Here is a 17972-nt window from a genome sequence, read left to right as displayed (position 1 = left end):
CATTGTCGATTCTAAATGCAAACAAGGGATACATCCAGCAGACCAATCCATTTTGCTACCTACGTGGCTCAAGTGGCTTTGCTTTACCTTCGTTTATTTATACATATATTTTTTGATATAAAACCAATATGATTATAATAATATGTTTTAAGCTTCATGTGACTTTACCTTCGTAGAAAGTTTTGTATAGTCATAAGATTTGGAAACAATGTTTAGACACACGTAAAAACAATAAGTAGAAAAAGAAGAAAATAAAACTAATAAATGCATATTTTAAAATAATTAATTGATGTATAATTTTATGTATGCGTGACCCAAATAATTTATATTTAAATTTGTTTACTTTGAACCTTTTAATTGGTTACAAATCTAATGTCTACTTTGATATGTGGAATCAATTATATTTCTGTAATGTATCAAGTCATAATCTCTAATGAGATCATAATTAATTTAACTGATGTGTCCCATTATGGAATAATTTTGCTAATCTGAAATTCTATTTTAAAAATCAAATTGCCTGTTTAAACAAGATAAATATTATATCGTGATATTATATAGCTGGAGCATCTTTATATTAAAGAATATAATCTTCTATTTTATATTACAAAATAGTACCGTACACAATTATGCAAAGTCAATGCATGGAACGAAACTGAATCTATTTGTTTCTATGCATGACATGTATATATGAGTAATATTAAAGATACTTAGATAATAAACTTCCTCCCGTTTCCCCTCATTATTACTGGTAAACGTGACAATACTGCTGAATGGATAATATGAGAGAACCAATACATACTATGACTTCGCCAAGAAGAATCATACTTACTTTTTTTCGTTTTCTTTTCGACTAAGAATGCATGATAGGGCAAGAACACTATGATTGTAAAACACTTTCTTTTCTGTCACTGAAAAATATGTAGTGGCCAAGAATGTACAGAATCTTAACAAACCACTAGAATATAATAATAAATAAAATAAATCAGTTAGCATATAGTAATATGAATGAACACCACCATGAAAAGGCATTTAATTTGTTTTGTTGTTTTGTGTAAAGATAGTTGGCATTTCTTAAAGTAGATGAGTTGAGTATTGTTTACTCTATCTCATTACTTCACTTATTTCTAAGTTAGTTAAGAATGAGTAATTCATTGGATAGAAAGCATAGGATATAATATATGATGCCGTTCGTTTTTTAATTACTGCAACTACATATTGACTTAAGTGTGCATATCACCAAAGACTTCATCAGGAATTGGATTGGAGAAAATTTATACAAGTAACAAAAGAAAACAAAAATGGAATAATTAGGGAGCACACAAGTGGTGTAGGGTATGTCTTTGGGTTGAATTTTTTATAGTTAGGTTTTAAAAATAGAATATTTATATTGTTTTATAGTGACTTTAGATTTTAAAACATTTTTTATTACGATATGAAAGTATCTGCTTTTAGAAATGTCCAAAGATCACCACCACCACACTAAAATACTACTATATAACAAAATATAACACCTTATTTATAGGTCCTACCTGAAGAAATTATGATAGCCAAAATAATTAAACGATTCCAACTAACCGTTTGATTATATATCATTCTTGCAATTTTTGTATCATAATGTTCATTAAAAATTCGCACTACAAAATTTTACGCTTTTGATACTAGATTTTCAAAACGTTGATTGCAATATATTTTCCTCATAAATAACATTTTAATTGTGTATTCAGAAAGTAAACATTTACTATTATAAATTTTCTATTCTTTATTTCCAAATTAAACATTTACTATTCTAAATTTTATCTTACTATACTTTCACCAACTTTTTATACATTATCTGTTAAAGTTTTTATACATTATCTGTTAAAGTAAAATCAAAGCTAAATCTCACTTGAGCTGCTAAAGTGCCAAAATGAGGGGAGGGGGCGACAGTGAAATAGTTTCAGTTATCGCTTAAAACAAACAAATGTTTGCAGTGTTGTAATTGAAAAGTTTTTATATCAAATTCAAAAACCCAATCAAGGCTAACCACACATCCCAAGAGTAAAGCGATTTGTGGTTTTAATGTGTAGTTAGAGGATTTAAAAGATAAGCCTTATAAAGATAAGCCTTATACAATATAGTACTACTCATATGATAACGTCGCTACATATTGTATTGTATTAACTTATAAACCGGCGAGGCTTAACTGGGTGTGTGCAAAACAAGCAACTAAACACAAATGTCATATTACAGCATTCAAATCATTGCAAGTTGCATAAAAACATACAATGAATTTTGGCTACTCTTCTTCATCTATAGTTTTTGTTTGCACTAGTCTGACTTATCTGGTATGTCAAGTGCAGCCAATCTTTCAACAAGGGGAGGATGAGAATAGTGATAAGCGGAGTACCATGGATCTGTATTCATAGCTGACAGATTCTCCTCCTAAAACACAGCACAGTAAATAATGTTATTACAGCACTAAACCAAGAAAATGAGGCAAACCGCAGATTTTGAAATGTTACCTGTAGTCTCACAAGACCAGCTCGCAATGAAGATGAATATCCAAGCTTTTTAGCAAAGGCATCAGCCTGCATTGGATGATACAAATAAACAAAGTCAAATGGAGAAGGAAAATGAGATTGCATGAGACTCAAGTCCATGCTTGGCTTTGGTTGAAATAAAAAAGGGCAATGTAATTGGATTGAATGACATGAAAACTTGATTGTCATTTTTAGCACATCCATCTTCACCCCATCAAAGATAGAAAAGGAGAAGAAAGAAAAGAATTGTAACCTGAAATTCGAATGATCTGCTCACAAGGTTCATACCAAAGCTAACTAATTGCTGGAGTGGGATTACCGTATGCTGCAAATAAGTAAGGGAGGAGGCTTTTAATGCTTTTGAAATATAAAATCCCATGAATGAATGAAATTAAAGGAATACTGGCATTCTTCATGAAACTGTGTACTAATATTACGGATACCCAATAGCAAGGATTTATAGTTGTGATGCTCTAGAATCAGTCAATGCCATATGAGTGCAATAGCAAGGATTTATATGAAGACTGGAATACTATCTATTAAAAAAAAGGACTGCAACACATTCAGCATTTGCACTTGCTGTTCTTTAATGGAGATTCCATATTTTTACGGGGAGCCCAAAATATACAACTTGTCAAGTAAGCTGAGGATTACAAGTACAATGGTTCTATTCAAGTCTTTAATCTAGTGTGATACAACACTAGGACCATTCAAGGCCATAAAAAAATACAACCATCATACTATTTAAAATACACTACCGGAAGAATCCTTCCAGTAAACCTGTGTTTTAGGAGGTGCATTGAGAAACTCCCTAAAAAATATAACCATTACGTTTAAGCCACAAAGTCTAGATTGAATTTCATAGTAGAATGAAGGAGAGCAGGCAAAAAAAAATTGCATCTACTTAACCAGCATACTCTTTGCGGCATTAAAATTTGAATGCTTAAAACATTAACTAAATTATGCCAAAAGGAAAAAAAAAACATGACCGGAATGTTAGCACACAAATTTGACCGTGTGTCTCAATCATATGGTATAGTAAGATGTTTATTGAAATAGAAATCAGGAAAACATTTTTTCCTTTCATATGTAGATGGTAAACCATGATGTTAAAAAGCACCTGGAATAGGATGAGTCCAATGAGAACTGGCTGTGAATCAAACCCAAAACTTTGGAACAGATCAGTTGAATTCCGCACTATTGTGTATCCTCCAAATTGCAAGAGTGTAAGAATCTACATCAGATTTTAAGAAAAATATGTGACACAAACATCAATAGATTAAATAATTGAACATTATCTCGTAACCAAATATTGCAATGCCCTTCCCTTTAAACATTAACTCTTCTTGACATGATGGAAAAATTAGAGCGAGAGAGGGTGGCATGCATTGAATTTATAAGTTCATAGCACAACTTGGCCTTGCCATATAAATTGTTTACAGTTAGTAGCACAAAGTGAACAACACAATTTATTTATCACGGCTAATGGTAAATCATTAAGTATTCATTTCCAATTCATGAATGCTATTATACAAACCTGCATGGCAATGAAGGTGAACACAGTATGGTTGAGCTTCCAGTGTCCAAGCTCATGGGCAATAACAGCAACAATCTCCTCATCGTTTTTGCACTGCATAACAGCATTTATAATGTAAAGATCAATTGTATCTAAAAAAATAGACAAAACTCTTGCATAGAAGATTTGATATGGACAATAAACTACTTATAAATATTGTAATGCTACTGAAAGTTGAAATAAACTGAAAATTTATGATAGTTAATTTTCTGTCCTAAAAAAATCCGAAAACTTTTAAAGGACATGTGCATAAGAATATGTGCTCTTGATCAAAAGCATGCTGTGACTCAGTAAATAAAGAGACAATAACGAAAAGATGGAACCACAATAATTTCCTGGAAAACAACCACATATATTTATTAGCTTTTCCCCTTTCTTCATACTTTGATTGCTCCATTCTTATAGATTAAAAGAGAAGCATCGTGCATATAAGAATCAATACATAATACATCAGAAAACAATAGGCATGACAGTATCATATGTATTTCACATATAATGCAATATTCATTCATTTAGGAGTACAGACATCCAGTTAGGAATTGAGTAAAGAATGTTTCAAACCAATGTTGCCTAGCTTTCACAATTGGAGTGATAAAATATATGTATTCATTTAACACGATTTGGTAGAAGGATAATACAACATTTACAAAGAACCACTACTCTTCTAAAACTCTGAACAATATAATAGTCTGAAAGATGAAACAACTTCCTATAGTTAGTATTTCCTAACCTGTTGAACTAATGTGTCATAAAGCACAATCCTCTTGTTCTTGAAGAATCCATACATATAGGCCTGCAGAGTATTTATAGAAATAGAGAAGCAAAGAATGAACATTGAAGTTATATATGAGTGAGAGTGTATTTTAGAATAAAATATAAATATGCATCATCATTAAGTGCAACTATTGGATTTGAATTTATTCCTTACATTGCTGTGACTTGATCTTGTGGATCCATCAACAACAAACAACTTCTTTAATGGAAACTTGAGGGAGGAAGCAAGTTTCTCAATTTTCTCCCTGAGTGGACCATCTGGAAGCTGGTTACCAGAAAACCATATGAGGGAATAGATATGAAATTAAACCAAAAGATGCATTGATGTCCCTGAGGTGTTTACTCATTGCAGTTACACCCTCCTTGTTTCATAAAATACAATCAACTCTGTTAATTTCAAAAATTACATATACAAACATGTGACTTTTGTTTCGTATTTTTTCGGTTTTAAAAAACAATAGAGTAGAAGACTTTTGTGCCTTTGCCCTAGACAACCTCTTCCTTATCCAGGTCAAACTCTAACTCCTCCCCCACAGCCATTTCTGCCTCCTGGACCTGCCACTGTTGCACCTCAGCATCTCCCAGAACCTCCCTGACCCGCTATCCCAAATTCCCACCCTCTCTGTTGCTTAAACATCTCGTGCAACAATCTACAGCACAGAAATTCCCAACATAAAAAAACATTGTCCCCGATGTTAGATGAATCAGACCCACATCATCTACCCAGAAGGTCACTCTAACCAACCCCAGCAGATCACTGATCTTTGCCAATGCTGTGAATTGCAAGCCATCAAGCCAAAGGGTTACTGTTTGTTCTTGACTCTTTATGTATATTAAAAAAATCCTTCAAATTGAACTAGGTCCCTTACTACAAGCCAAGTGTGCCATAGTTCTCAAACTCCTAAAAAGTGTCATTCCTAATCTCACAATTCAAAACAATAAGCTCCCCATATCCTCCAATCCAATCTCATGAGTCAAGACTATAGATAATTGTGCTTACACAATCAATCCATCAATCCAAAATTGGTACACCACCTCTATCAGCCAACACAAACTCCACCTAAAGCAAACGGAAACCTTTTGCAACAGATGAGAGTGACAGTGTTTGGTGTATGTTTTTTATAATGGGCTAAATTAGACATTTCACTCAAATGACCAAGTACTTCTAATGTCCATTCTAAGGTGGTGTGTGTGAGTAATTATTCAATCAAGGAGGGTTGAGTGTAACTTATCGATGAGAGTTTAATGTCATAAACCATAAATCATAATATAAACAAATAAAGAAAATGCAATACTATATATCATTTTTGTCAATAAAATTGAAAGTTCAACAATTCTCACAGGAGTGAACTTATTGAAGAGTGGAGCAATTAGAATTGGATAAATAGTCAGCATCACAAGAGAAAGACCAAACATAAATGCCCAGAGATAGATGGCCAAGTATGGACCTCCTTTCTGCAAAAATTCAAACGAGCGTTAAAAGAGAATACGAAGATTCCAGGGTGGCTAATAAAGTGAAGAACAACACACAAAAGTATTAAATATCACAACCAAAAGTAACTGTAAATAAGAAGAGCTAAGACAGACAAGGTAAATTAGTTAAAGCTCGGTTTTCAAGTAGGAGACAGTTACTTTCATATGCGTGGTATTTTACCTGTACTATTACAATGATTGCAGCCACAATAGGAGGGCCAATTATTATGGAAAGAAAAATGCCTTTTATCATGTCCCTGAAGAATAACCATGGTGTTTGCTGTAGGAAAGATGATAAAAATGTAAGGTAGCAAACAAATATGAATTTTAGAACAGATAAACTTATCAATATCAGGAAAAATGAGATATCAAATCAAGTCAAATGTAGTGAACTAGAAAGGTAAATGAGATCATAGATAGACGGTAGATTTGAAAGAAAGATGTGAACCTTATTAAAACCATGACGGGCCTCAATCACAAAAGTTTTGTACAGAGAAAAGGGCAAATCAGTTGTCTGCACAAAATGTAGAAGAGCACAATAAATTTCATTGAAATAAAGATTGATATAATGATTTCCAATGGACAGTTATCACAAGCACCAGAAAACTACTATATACCACTGATCCTCCAAAACCAAAATTTAGTAAAACCAGAGAATATCAAATAGAGGAATATTGGATTACAGAGCACCCAAATAGTCCTGGTGAAGCTGAACATGTACTAAAACTGGTAATCTCCATTACACATGATAGACCAGTTTACAATATGAGTTAGGCCTAAAAGCTAAGCTAACTCAAGGGGTCAAATTGCTCATGTTTTATAACAATTTCTTAAACTATAAGCCAATGTGGGATCGAAAGACACCAGCTCACGCCTAAGATTAGATATTAGGAGCATGGATAGAAGTGGTGGTCCAATATCAGAGATCTCAACATAGTACTAATTCATACCTAGACATCTGGAGCGTGGAAAAAAGTGGGTGGTCAAATAACAAATTTAAAGTAGGCTTTGATATCATCTTAGAATTTGTGTTAAACACTAACTGAACCCCAAAAGCAAAGTTAAGGGGAGAGAACTGCTCAAGCTCTATAAGGACTAGTTCAACTATATCTCTAGTCGATTTAAAATCTCAACACCAACCTCATGTCCGGAATTTGATTTCGAAATGTAGCCCAATAACATAGATCTCAACAAACCCAAAGTCACTTCAGCCTCAAACAAAACAATAAGAAATGTCAAAAATGTACCTGCGACCAGATCATCAAACCAGCTAAAAAGCCAAGGGTGTGAAGTATTTCATTTTCTGCATTGAGACCAGCAAGTGTCACAAAATCTCCTGATTTCTGCAATCAATAGACATCCAACAGCAATTTTAAATTGAAAACATATGAGTTCATACTTCATAAACACTGCACTAAATCCTCACCTTCCAAAGCCATGGTAATACTTTAAAGTACAAAATCGTAGAGTCTGTCACAATTGTCACAAACGAGTGAACAAAATGAAAGCGGCTGCAAAAATACAGAAATGGCAATGTGTAAAAATTCTAATGAAAAAAACAGCAACAGAAATATGCAATTCTGAAAAAATCCTATAAGAAACTTTAAGATTACACCATGTTACCATCACCCAATGAAAAAAAATCATATGCGACAAAGAACAAACCTCTTATCAAGACTATAGGCTCTAGATTTCTCAAACTTCTCTTGGCTGATTACTCCTTCTAAAGACTTAGGAAGAGAAGGAAGTTTGTGTGCCGAGTGTTGTCGCAAATCCAAGTAAGTTTCAAAAATGTACATAAATACCATAAACCCTGAAAATGAAACAGCATATCATATCAGCTTCACAATCACAATCAAGGTAGTCAAGCACTAGATCTTAAGTAGAATCGGCCTGTGAAATATCGTAAAACTAGGATTGTAGCACGGCATTAAGATCTTACCGAAGGGCAAAACGGCAATTTGACATATATATCACACGCAAAAACATGAAAATGAAAATTATAATGCACGAACAAAATAACCTATAAATGACAGAATTCAACCAATTTAATTAATAACACATAACCATCCTTCCATAATTTAACAAGTTCAAAAGACTTTGTTCAAAATAAGCAGTTCAAAAAACATAAATCTAACTACCAAGTCTAATCATTTAAGATATTATGTATTCACATATCAATATCGTCAAATATAATCATATAAAAGGCAACTTCGGCATGTAAGATCGGTAGATCTTAAGACCCAGCACTCGATCTTGACCACAATGCAGGAAAAAGTTTTTCTCCAATTGTAGCACTAAAAGGCAACTTCAACACGTAAGATCGTTTGATCCAACACCCGAACTTGACTACACTGATCACAATTGTAATTGCAATTTAAAACCCTATCCAACTCTAGGTTATTCATTTCAACCTATACTTAACTAGCAACAAGAAAAGACAAAACATGGTACAAAACTGAAATAAGACAACATTGTATTAACGGTGGGAAACCAAAGAATTTCCATTTTCAAATAAAACTCCAATCATACAATAACAAAAACAGAAATGCGTATTAGTTTCAACCTAAAAGAGGCACACCATTTTCAATTCAAATATCAAACAAAAGGGGCTAAATTTGACGACGAACTCAGAATTCAGAAGCTAGCTATAAACCCTAAACCCTAAATTATTGAAAAAGTTTATTTCGAAGAAAGAGAGAAACTTGATTGGCAATAACATGATCCTGATTGAAAAAGAGAAAAGAAAGCATGAAACGAAGGTGCTCACCGACAACAGCTTCCATGTAGGGAAACGCCATGGCTGACAGAGTCGGTAATGTACTCAGCTTAGCTATTAAGAAACCGAGAATGAGAAAATCGCAAATTTTAGTCAGAGAAATCACTTATATATAAAAGCAAATAACTTTTTTTTTAATTCAAAATAGTAGAGTATAAAAATAGAAAATATACATTTTTTATTTTATTTTTTAAAAACCAAAAGAATACAGCATATTAAAAATCCATATTAACCAAATATGTGAAATTACAAAAAAGGAAAATCATCAACAAACCTAAAACCACAAGACATTACAATCCATAGATACACTAATTCCATAACAACCAAAAGGCAGCTCCAATTATAAATAATCATAGAAAAATGTGCAAAATAACCAACAAAAAGTTTGCTACAACATATTTTTAAATTAAGAGAAGGCTTATATACAATTTTTTTAGTATATATGATTATAGTATATATCTAATTTTCTTTTATTTTTACTCCTAAATAATGTTTAAGTACATTTAATATTTTCATTAAAAACATAAAAACTATATATTTTAATATTTTCACTAAAAACTAATAAAAATTATATCTAAGTTTTCACTGTTATTCTCAAAATATTAGTTAAGACATTAACAAAAAGAAAAATTTACAAATACAACAAAACTTATAATAATAATAATATTTTAAATTTAATCTTATAATATAAAAAAAAATATTTTTATATAAAAAAATCAATACAAACAAAAGGACAAATACCTATGGACCTAGGGTCCAATAAACTAATTGAAAAAAACGATTTGATTAAAAATGCGTTATTATTTTCTTTCGGGACTGTATTTTTTAAAAGGGTTTATTATTTTGAAATTTTTACGAAAATAACTCACTTTTTCAAAGAAATTCTCAAAATACCCCTAGTTTCAAAAAAAATCTCAAACTACCCCATTTTTAAGAGGAGTCGCCAATTGAATTGGAGACTCCTCTTAAAAATTGAATGGAGGCGCCAATTGAATTGGCTAGGGCAGGTGCCCTAGCCAATCCAATTGGCGCCCCTGTGTAGGTTTAAGAGGAGGCGCCAATTCAATTGGAGACTCCTCCTGAAATGCAATTTTTGTGTTATAAATAGATGTGTTGTGTGAGTATATATTCCACATCTCATACAATCATTTGGCAATCATGTTTGGTGTTCGTCGCCGATACGGTAAGGTGATTTATGCGAGAGACGAACCTCAGATGCTGATGTTGTTCTGGAACATCACTACGTTCGATCAACTGAAGCGGGAGCTGGTTCGTTGGTTAGATGGGAAAATACCAGAAGGGAAAAATTAGAAGTATTGAGAGACTTGACAGTATCTTTGGTTGGGTGCGAATGAAGACTGATAAGGATGTTAGAAAAATGATGTTCGGTCGAGACGACATCAATTTGATTATTGTAATCAGTTAGAAATATTTCTGTTTTCAGATAACTTATTTTGTACTGATGTTTGTTGTGAACCTCATTGTAGCAAAAACTTAATGATATATAATGATTGAAGGTTACAGAAATACAATGTTACAAAAAGCTTAAGACCTAGATGATGTTCCTCGATTGGGACAGTTGTTCTTGTTGTGTCCTGGTTGACGACAGATACTACATAATCTTATCATTTTATCTGTGGAATCCATCTCTGTTCCGATACGTGTGTTGTTTGGCCTTCCTTTTTTCTTTCTACGCATCTCGTCATTGTGCCAAACAATATCACCTTCATATGGAGGCCAGTAATCCTCCATTGGTAGTACCGAGAAGCTTTGATTATATACATTCATGACGGTGTCGGCCTTGTACACATCAGATAAATGGTTATAAGCATCTTAACGAGTATAAGCGCATGCTGCAATGACATGGGAGCAAGGTATGTGGAAGGCCTAGAATTTTCCACAATCGCACCAACTTTTGTTTAGTCTAACAGCGTAGGTTAAATTTGGTCTCCCCTCGTTGTGATCCATTGTTTCCTGGATGCTGAAATTTTGCCTATGACGGTCAAAGACTGTTACAGCGTGTGTACTAGCTTTGATGCTCTCCTCTTTCATGACCTTCATGCAACACTCACTGAATACTTGCCTGAACATTAACACCGCACTCTATCTTTCACCTCTGGTTGCAAACATAGAAGCCAACCTATAATAGGTCGATCTTACCAAGGCGGTTATCGGCAGATTTCGAATTCCTTTGAATACCTCGTTCATGCATTCCACAAGGTTTGTTGTCATGTGGTCCCATCGATAACCTCTGTCAAATGCCCTTATCCACTGCTCTACTAGTATGTTATTTAGCCATCTCTCTGCGTCTTCATTAGACAGTCTAATTTCATCACGATAATATTGAAATGACGGTTGAGTTAGAGTATACCCAACATTCACCACCTTCTTGCGAAGATTCTTATCTTTTATAGCACGCATGAAGTTTTGTGCAATGTGTCTGATGCAATAGACATGGATAGAAGGAGGATCATGTCATCCGTTGTCATGGTTGTTGTAGGCACTCTCAATGGCAGCATGTCTATCAGAAATCAAACAGAGATTGGCTTGCGGAGCCACGTGCGTTCTAAGATGTCGTAGAAAGAAACCTCATCCACCAGCCGTTTCACCTTCAACAAGAGCAAAGGCAATGGGAAAGACATTGTTGTTGCCGTTTTGTGCAACCGCCAAGAGCAAAGTACTCTTGTATTTGTCGTATAACCAGGTGCCATCAATTTGAATAATAGGTTTGCAGAATGTGAAACCTTTTATGCACAGGTCAAATGCCCAAAAGAGACGGTGAAAGATTCTATTACTTGTAGCACAGGTTCCGTCTCGCATCATCGCTGGCAATATCTCCATAATTGCCACAGTTCTTGGGACATATATTTTTAGTGCCCATAAAAACCGTGGCAATTCCTTGTATGAATCCTTCCAGTTGCCGAAAACTTGTTCAACAACCTTTGTCCTCGCAATCCAGGCTTTCTTGTAAGATGGAGTATAATTATATGTTGATTTGATATGGGATATAATTATACTCACCTTCATTGATGGGTATTTATTAACCAACAGCAGAATGTCTTAACATATCAACGTTGCGTTTAGTTTACGGTGATCTTGTTCAACGTTAGTTGCAATGCAACTTTGAGGTGGGTCTTTTGAAGCGATCTCCCAAGAGTCATTTTTCTTCTTGTAAGACGCAGCCAAACGAAACTTACAAAGCATGTTACGACATTCGATAACATACCTTCTAGAGTCAGTGTGTTTCACTGTAAAATCAGCAGAGTTGTTCATGTGGAATTTTTTGATAGCCAGAACACATTCTTCTTTGGTACGAAACATGTCTCCCACCTTTAATTCGCCTTCTGATCTCGGATACGGATTATAGAAAACATTGTTGGATGTTTCATCGTCGTGAAGATCCATATTTGTCATATGTTAAGGCGGATTATAGACATGACTAGGAGGTATTGGTTGTGGTTGATCATCATCTTTATCGTTGTTGTTCAGCATGTGATCAACCTGTATCTCGGTCTCCTCTTCTTCTTCATCAACGACGTCCACTTCTGCTTCTGCTTCTGGGTTGACGTCATCTAACCATTGTGGATCATCTTCACCAGATTCATCCTGACTGGTTAGTTGAGACTGTTGAGATGGTATACATGGTTGAAGAGTAATGTACAACTCAATATAGTTGCAGCCTGAATGTTCATGACTAACAAACATGTATTCAACATCTTCATCGTCTCGTACCTTAAGGGGGAAATACTTGCATTGACTATTCTCAAAAAATATTGGATTTTGATATATGATCTTTGACACAATACCCGATCCTATACAGGATTGTATTCTTTTTTTCAAATGCAAGAAGGTTGCATTTCTCTTGATCGTGAGTCTAATGGTATCGGTGTTTCGAAAACAAAAACCATATAGCTCAGACTCGTATGTTTCACCGTTGTAGTGAACGTTGACACTGTATAATGATGAAGATGACATTGTGTAGATGAAAACTATTTTCTTACTGCAGATGAATGTGAGTGAAGTGTCTTGGATGTTGATAGTAAGACACTTAAATAGAGGAGTGAAGTGTCTCACATGCTAGCTAGTTCGAAGTGACGTGCCGCACATGCAAGCTACTCCGAAATGACGTGTCGCACGTGCAAGCTACTCCGAAATGATGTGTCAACCATGCAAGCTACTAAGAAGTGACATGTTCAGCATGCAAGAGAGAGGACAGCCACGTGTCAGACATGCAGACACACACTCCAAATGAATTGGCGCCCCCACTCATTCCTTGCACATGGGCGCCAATTCAAGTGGAGACACCTTGTCAAAGCATGCATTCAGACCTCGAAACCAAGCAATCATACCTAGGTCTTGCATGCATGTCCCTATGGAGGCACCAATTTGAATGGCGACCCCTCTTAAAGGTTGTACATGGTCTCCAATTCAATTGGAGACACCATGCAAGCACAACTTTTCATGCTCCCATCCATTTGCCTATAAATACATCCACTCCATCAACACTTCTTCCACAACCGGTAAGTGTGCCGTGACGTTAGAAGACGTCTACATGCTTTTGGGACTACCCATTGAAGGTAAGGCTGTTAATGGTAAAACCAACTATGCAAATTCAATTTGCATGGATCTCTTAGAGACTGATTTGTTAGATGATAACACAAGAGGTCAAGGTATACTACTCTCACGCCTTAAGTCATACTATAATAGTTTATACTTAGATGAGCATTCTACCGAAGACGCTCGAATAATAAAAACTAGGTGTTACATTATGTTGTTAATTAGCTCGTTTTTATTTCCCGAAGGTAGTGGTTCTAGCATGCATATTATGTATTTACCTCTACTTAGACATGTAGATAGAATAGAAAGTTACAGTTGGGGATCTGCTTGTCTAGCCTATCTCTATAGCTCCTTGTGCAAAAACTCACACAAAGACACATCTACATTTTCTGAATGTGTTGTTTTGCTACAAGCATGGGGTTGGTCAAGACTACCGTCTCTAGCACCCGTCAATAACAACCCTTTCACATTTCCGTATGCACAAAAGTAAGTTGTTTAAATTGTTATATCTTTACTTACTTCTTTAAAGATTATTACCTCTAACTAATATTTTTTAACTTTTTGGTGTATATGGTCTGCACGTGGTATGAGTTACAACAGATGTCCAAGACACTGTATTACTCAGTATCGCAACCTATTGGATCACCTTCAACCGACACACGTAAGGAAAATAACTTAATTATTTCATTATATTTTGTTAACTTCTTCTACCTTGACTATAATCCAATCTTCTTTTACATTTCAGTTTATTTGGCGTCCATACCTTAATTTGGATCATGACCATCAAGTCAACGCTGAAGACGCGGTTGTATGGACTGCATGCACACCGATAATACGGTTCACAACTGTGGAGATGCACAATAGTGATCGTGTGAAGCTGCAGTTCGGTATGCTCCAAAATATCCCAGATCCCCCAGCTAGCCTAGGAGAATGGCATCTGCGCAAAGTTAACGACCAATGGAACTTCAATCCATGGCAAAGCTTCGTAAGATCAGAGTGTCGCAAATGGAAGCACTGTCATGACCATGTGTTAACTGACGCAATCATGCCAACTGAAGAAAAACCAAGTCGTACTTATATGGCTTGGTACAGATCGGTTGGTTTTCAGTTCATCGCCGAGGATATGTACTTGTATGACCCACGTCAGATGACTTACACACCTGGCACCTCAACATCAAACCCCTAACAACAGTGCCAGACCGGATACACACAACCTCATATCCGTCAAATGTTCTGTTCAACCAACACACAAACATACAACCAAAACATTCCATACACCCAACCCCAACACCAAGAGCATACCCCATACCACCACCAACAAATTGACCATCAACCTGAGACTCAACATCGTTTCGCACCCACCTCATCACCCTACCAAAGTCGCCTAAGCCAGAACACCCAACGATCATTCAACACCAACCACCCTTCCTCCTACCGTAGCCAAGAAGCCCAAACCTCACAAAACCAAAACATCCAACAACCCTATCTCTACCAAACACCCCAACAACCTTTCCAACCTTTCCTCGACGCATCGTTCACACCCATATCTCCCTTCAACCGTCCCGGTCACCTATCAATGAGTCAACCATATCCCAACTTCTCTAGCATGGGTCATGAGCTCAACTACGGCGGTACACCATCGATGCATACTGAAGACTATACCGACTTGTCTGACTACCTCAACAGACCTTCTCCTGTAATTGGTAGTGACGCTCCTGGCCCTCAGATGCTCAAACACCGGTACCGAATCGTCAGCGTGGGTTAGGGCCACGGGTTAGGGTAGCTAGAGGATGTGGGACCAGAGGTCAGTTAGGTGATCCTGGTCATCACCATTAGGTTTCTTTGTGTAAACGGAAAATTTTATTAATATCAAGTGGTCCTATATCAAATTTATCTATCACGTATACCATTTACCAAAAAAAATTGCATTTTAGGAGGAGTCTCCAATTGAATTGGCGCCTCCTCTTAAACCCTACACAAGGGCGCCAATTCACACATGAGAGACTTATAATCATTACCAAAGTATCATACCAAACCACATTCAAATAGGGAAGCAAAAGATGAACATGGTGAAACCTAAGCATGCCTCTAAATGGAAACAAACATCATGTTAAGCAAAAGTAAGGATGGAACATGGAAATTAGGTATCAAAATCCATAAGTCATAAGCAAATGACAACTATATTAATCATATAGATCACTCAAGCATTAGAAAGCAATAACACAAGATATGCTCAAGGAAAGGTCACAAAGTGGGAAAACAAACATCATGAGTAAAACTCAATTGTAATAAAAAACAAAAGGCATGGAATTACCTATAAAAATGAGTAAAGGGGATCTACCTCATGGTATCTCAATCAAGAACAAGAGAGGACAACAAACCCTAAATGGTTGCACAAGTGCATTCCCTAAACAAACAAGTAAAGCAAGCAAAATCCAATCAAATAGACATGCATTATATCACTCAAAGAAATATTTAGGAGGATCCAAAAATAAGTGAAAAATTAACAATACAACAAGAAGTCATCAACTCATAATTGTCCTAACATATGCGTACGAGTGTGGTCAAGAAGCCACTTAAGCAATCAACAATAGTCCACAAGTATCTCAACAAATAAGCATGCAATCAAGGCTCATAAAAACACAATAGACATGCATCAATTTGACATCAAAAGTCCTAAAATGCACACTCAAAACTAAGCATATAGGTTTCTAAAAATTCCCAAAAGATTAGCTCAAGAACAAGTTCAACATGGCATCAATCATCAATCATTACAATCCAACATTGATCATACAAGTCAAGCATTAAAAATGAATTCAAACATGCACTAAAATGAATGATCAAATCACAAAAATAAAACCCAAATGTCCTACATACATGTGCCTAAGTGTGTACAAAAAAAAGGATTAAAAATCAACAGGAATCATCAAGAACCAAACCCTAAATCAAAAACTAGGTCAAGCTAAACACATTTTATGATAGAATTAAAATAAAATATTAAAAAAATAAGAAAAATAAAATTAAAAATAAATAAAATTAAAAATAAATAAAATTAAATAACATGCTAAAATATAATCATGAATTTTTGGAGAATTTTAGGAGTATTAGAAATAGAAAAATAAAATTAGAATAGAAAAATAAAAGAAATAAAATGAAGCTAAATGGAAAATGGGGGTGCAGGAGCAAAATGGGACATGAACTAAAACCAAGTGAAACACGCAGATGGGTCCAAAGCAGGGGGTGGGAAAACCGAAGGTATAAAGCCCAAGACTCAATTCCAATTAATCAGAATAAAAAGGGGCGTGACATTTTAAATGAAACAAAATAATCATGTGATCGGTGTCAACCGGTCACACCCACTTAAGTCAGAAACGACAAAAATAAACGCCAGCCAATAAAAATGCTCCACACATCATCTTCAACCTCGGTCCAAAACTCAAAAATGAATAAAACCCTAATCTCATGCAATCCTAAACAACAACTTCACACATGCATAACTTCATTCATAGTCCATGAAATTAAACGAAACCAAAAGCAAAAATGTAGATCTCATAGAGTAGAACACAACCATGTCAAGCAAATCTCAAAAGGATGGATTAATCATGGATGAAGTTAGCATGAAAGTCAAGCAAAATACATTGTTTTCAAAAAGTTTTAGCAACTCAAACATCCAACATTCAAACATTCAAGCAGAACCATCATATTAAGGAGACTAAGGAGATGAAGAGAGGAGAAACTTACCTAGTGGAGAAGGTCCACTGCCTCTTGTGCTGGTTTGAGCTTCAGAAACCCCACCAACAATGCTTTGTGGCCTTCAAATGAGAGTAAGGGGGCAAGAGAAATGAAGAGGGAAGAACTTCAAATGGAGGAAAATGCTTGCAATCTCCAATAATGCAGATCCGAATTCTCTATCCTCAATGGCACGTGTGTGTGAAATCAGGTCATGAGGGACTTATATAAAGGGTATGTAATAAGGTGCAGTGTCGTACAAGGTGAAAAAACTCCGTTGAGGGCCATGATTGGAAGTAGAGTGCAAAATGAGAGTGAGGTCATAATTTGCATTTTATGTTGTTTTAAAGGCATGCTTGGTGCGTTTTGGCCAAGATAAATGAGGTGGAGAAAGCATGAGAATTCTATCTCGTGAGGGAGAGCAAGATCAGGAAGTTTGCACACTTGAACGTTTCTCCTTTTTTCCAAATGCATGGGAACAAAGTTATGCATGAAATTGCTTGGTTTTGGTCATTTAGGGAAAGAAAAAAAGGTGGTGCATGTGATGGAAATGCAACATGCTTGG

General features: G+C 35.4%; 1 protein-coding gene across 1 annotated transcript; it reads right to left on the bottom strand.

Annotated features, from left to right (window-relative positions):
• Positions 1–2074: 2074 nt before the first annotated feature.
• On the bottom strand, positions 2075–9277 carry LOC127127048 (CAAX prenyl protease 1 homolog). The gene is made up of 14 exons (XM_051056130.1): positions 9113–9277; positions 8008–8155; positions 7769–7853; positions 7590–7685; positions 6791–6856; positions 6524–6622; positions 6211–6324; positions 5024–5134; positions 4826–4888; positions 4057–4149; positions 3640–3753; positions 2773–2844; positions 2502–2567; positions 2075–2421 (listed from the first exon to the last, which is right to left on the bottom strand). The coding sequence occupies exons 1-14, from the start codon at positions 9141–9143 to the stop codon at positions 2308–2310; spliced, it is 1272 nt and encodes a 423-aa protein (XP_050912087.1). The 5' UTR covers positions 9144–9277; the 3' UTR covers positions 2075–2307.
• Between the last annotated feature and the right edge of the window lie 8695 nt (positions 9278–17972).

This window comes from Lathyrus oleraceus, chromosome 3 (genome assembly GCF_024323335.1).
Source record: "Lathyrus oleraceus cultivar Zhongwan6 chromosome 3, CAAS_Psat_ZW6_1.0, whole genome shotgun sequence".
NCBI classification, from domain to species: Eukaryota; Viridiplantae; Streptophyta; class Magnoliopsida; order Fabales; family Fabaceae; genus Lathyrus; species Lathyrus oleraceus.
The sequence above is the reverse complement of the archived record's forward strand: the minus strand, read 5'-3'. Positions and strand labels throughout refer to the sequence as shown.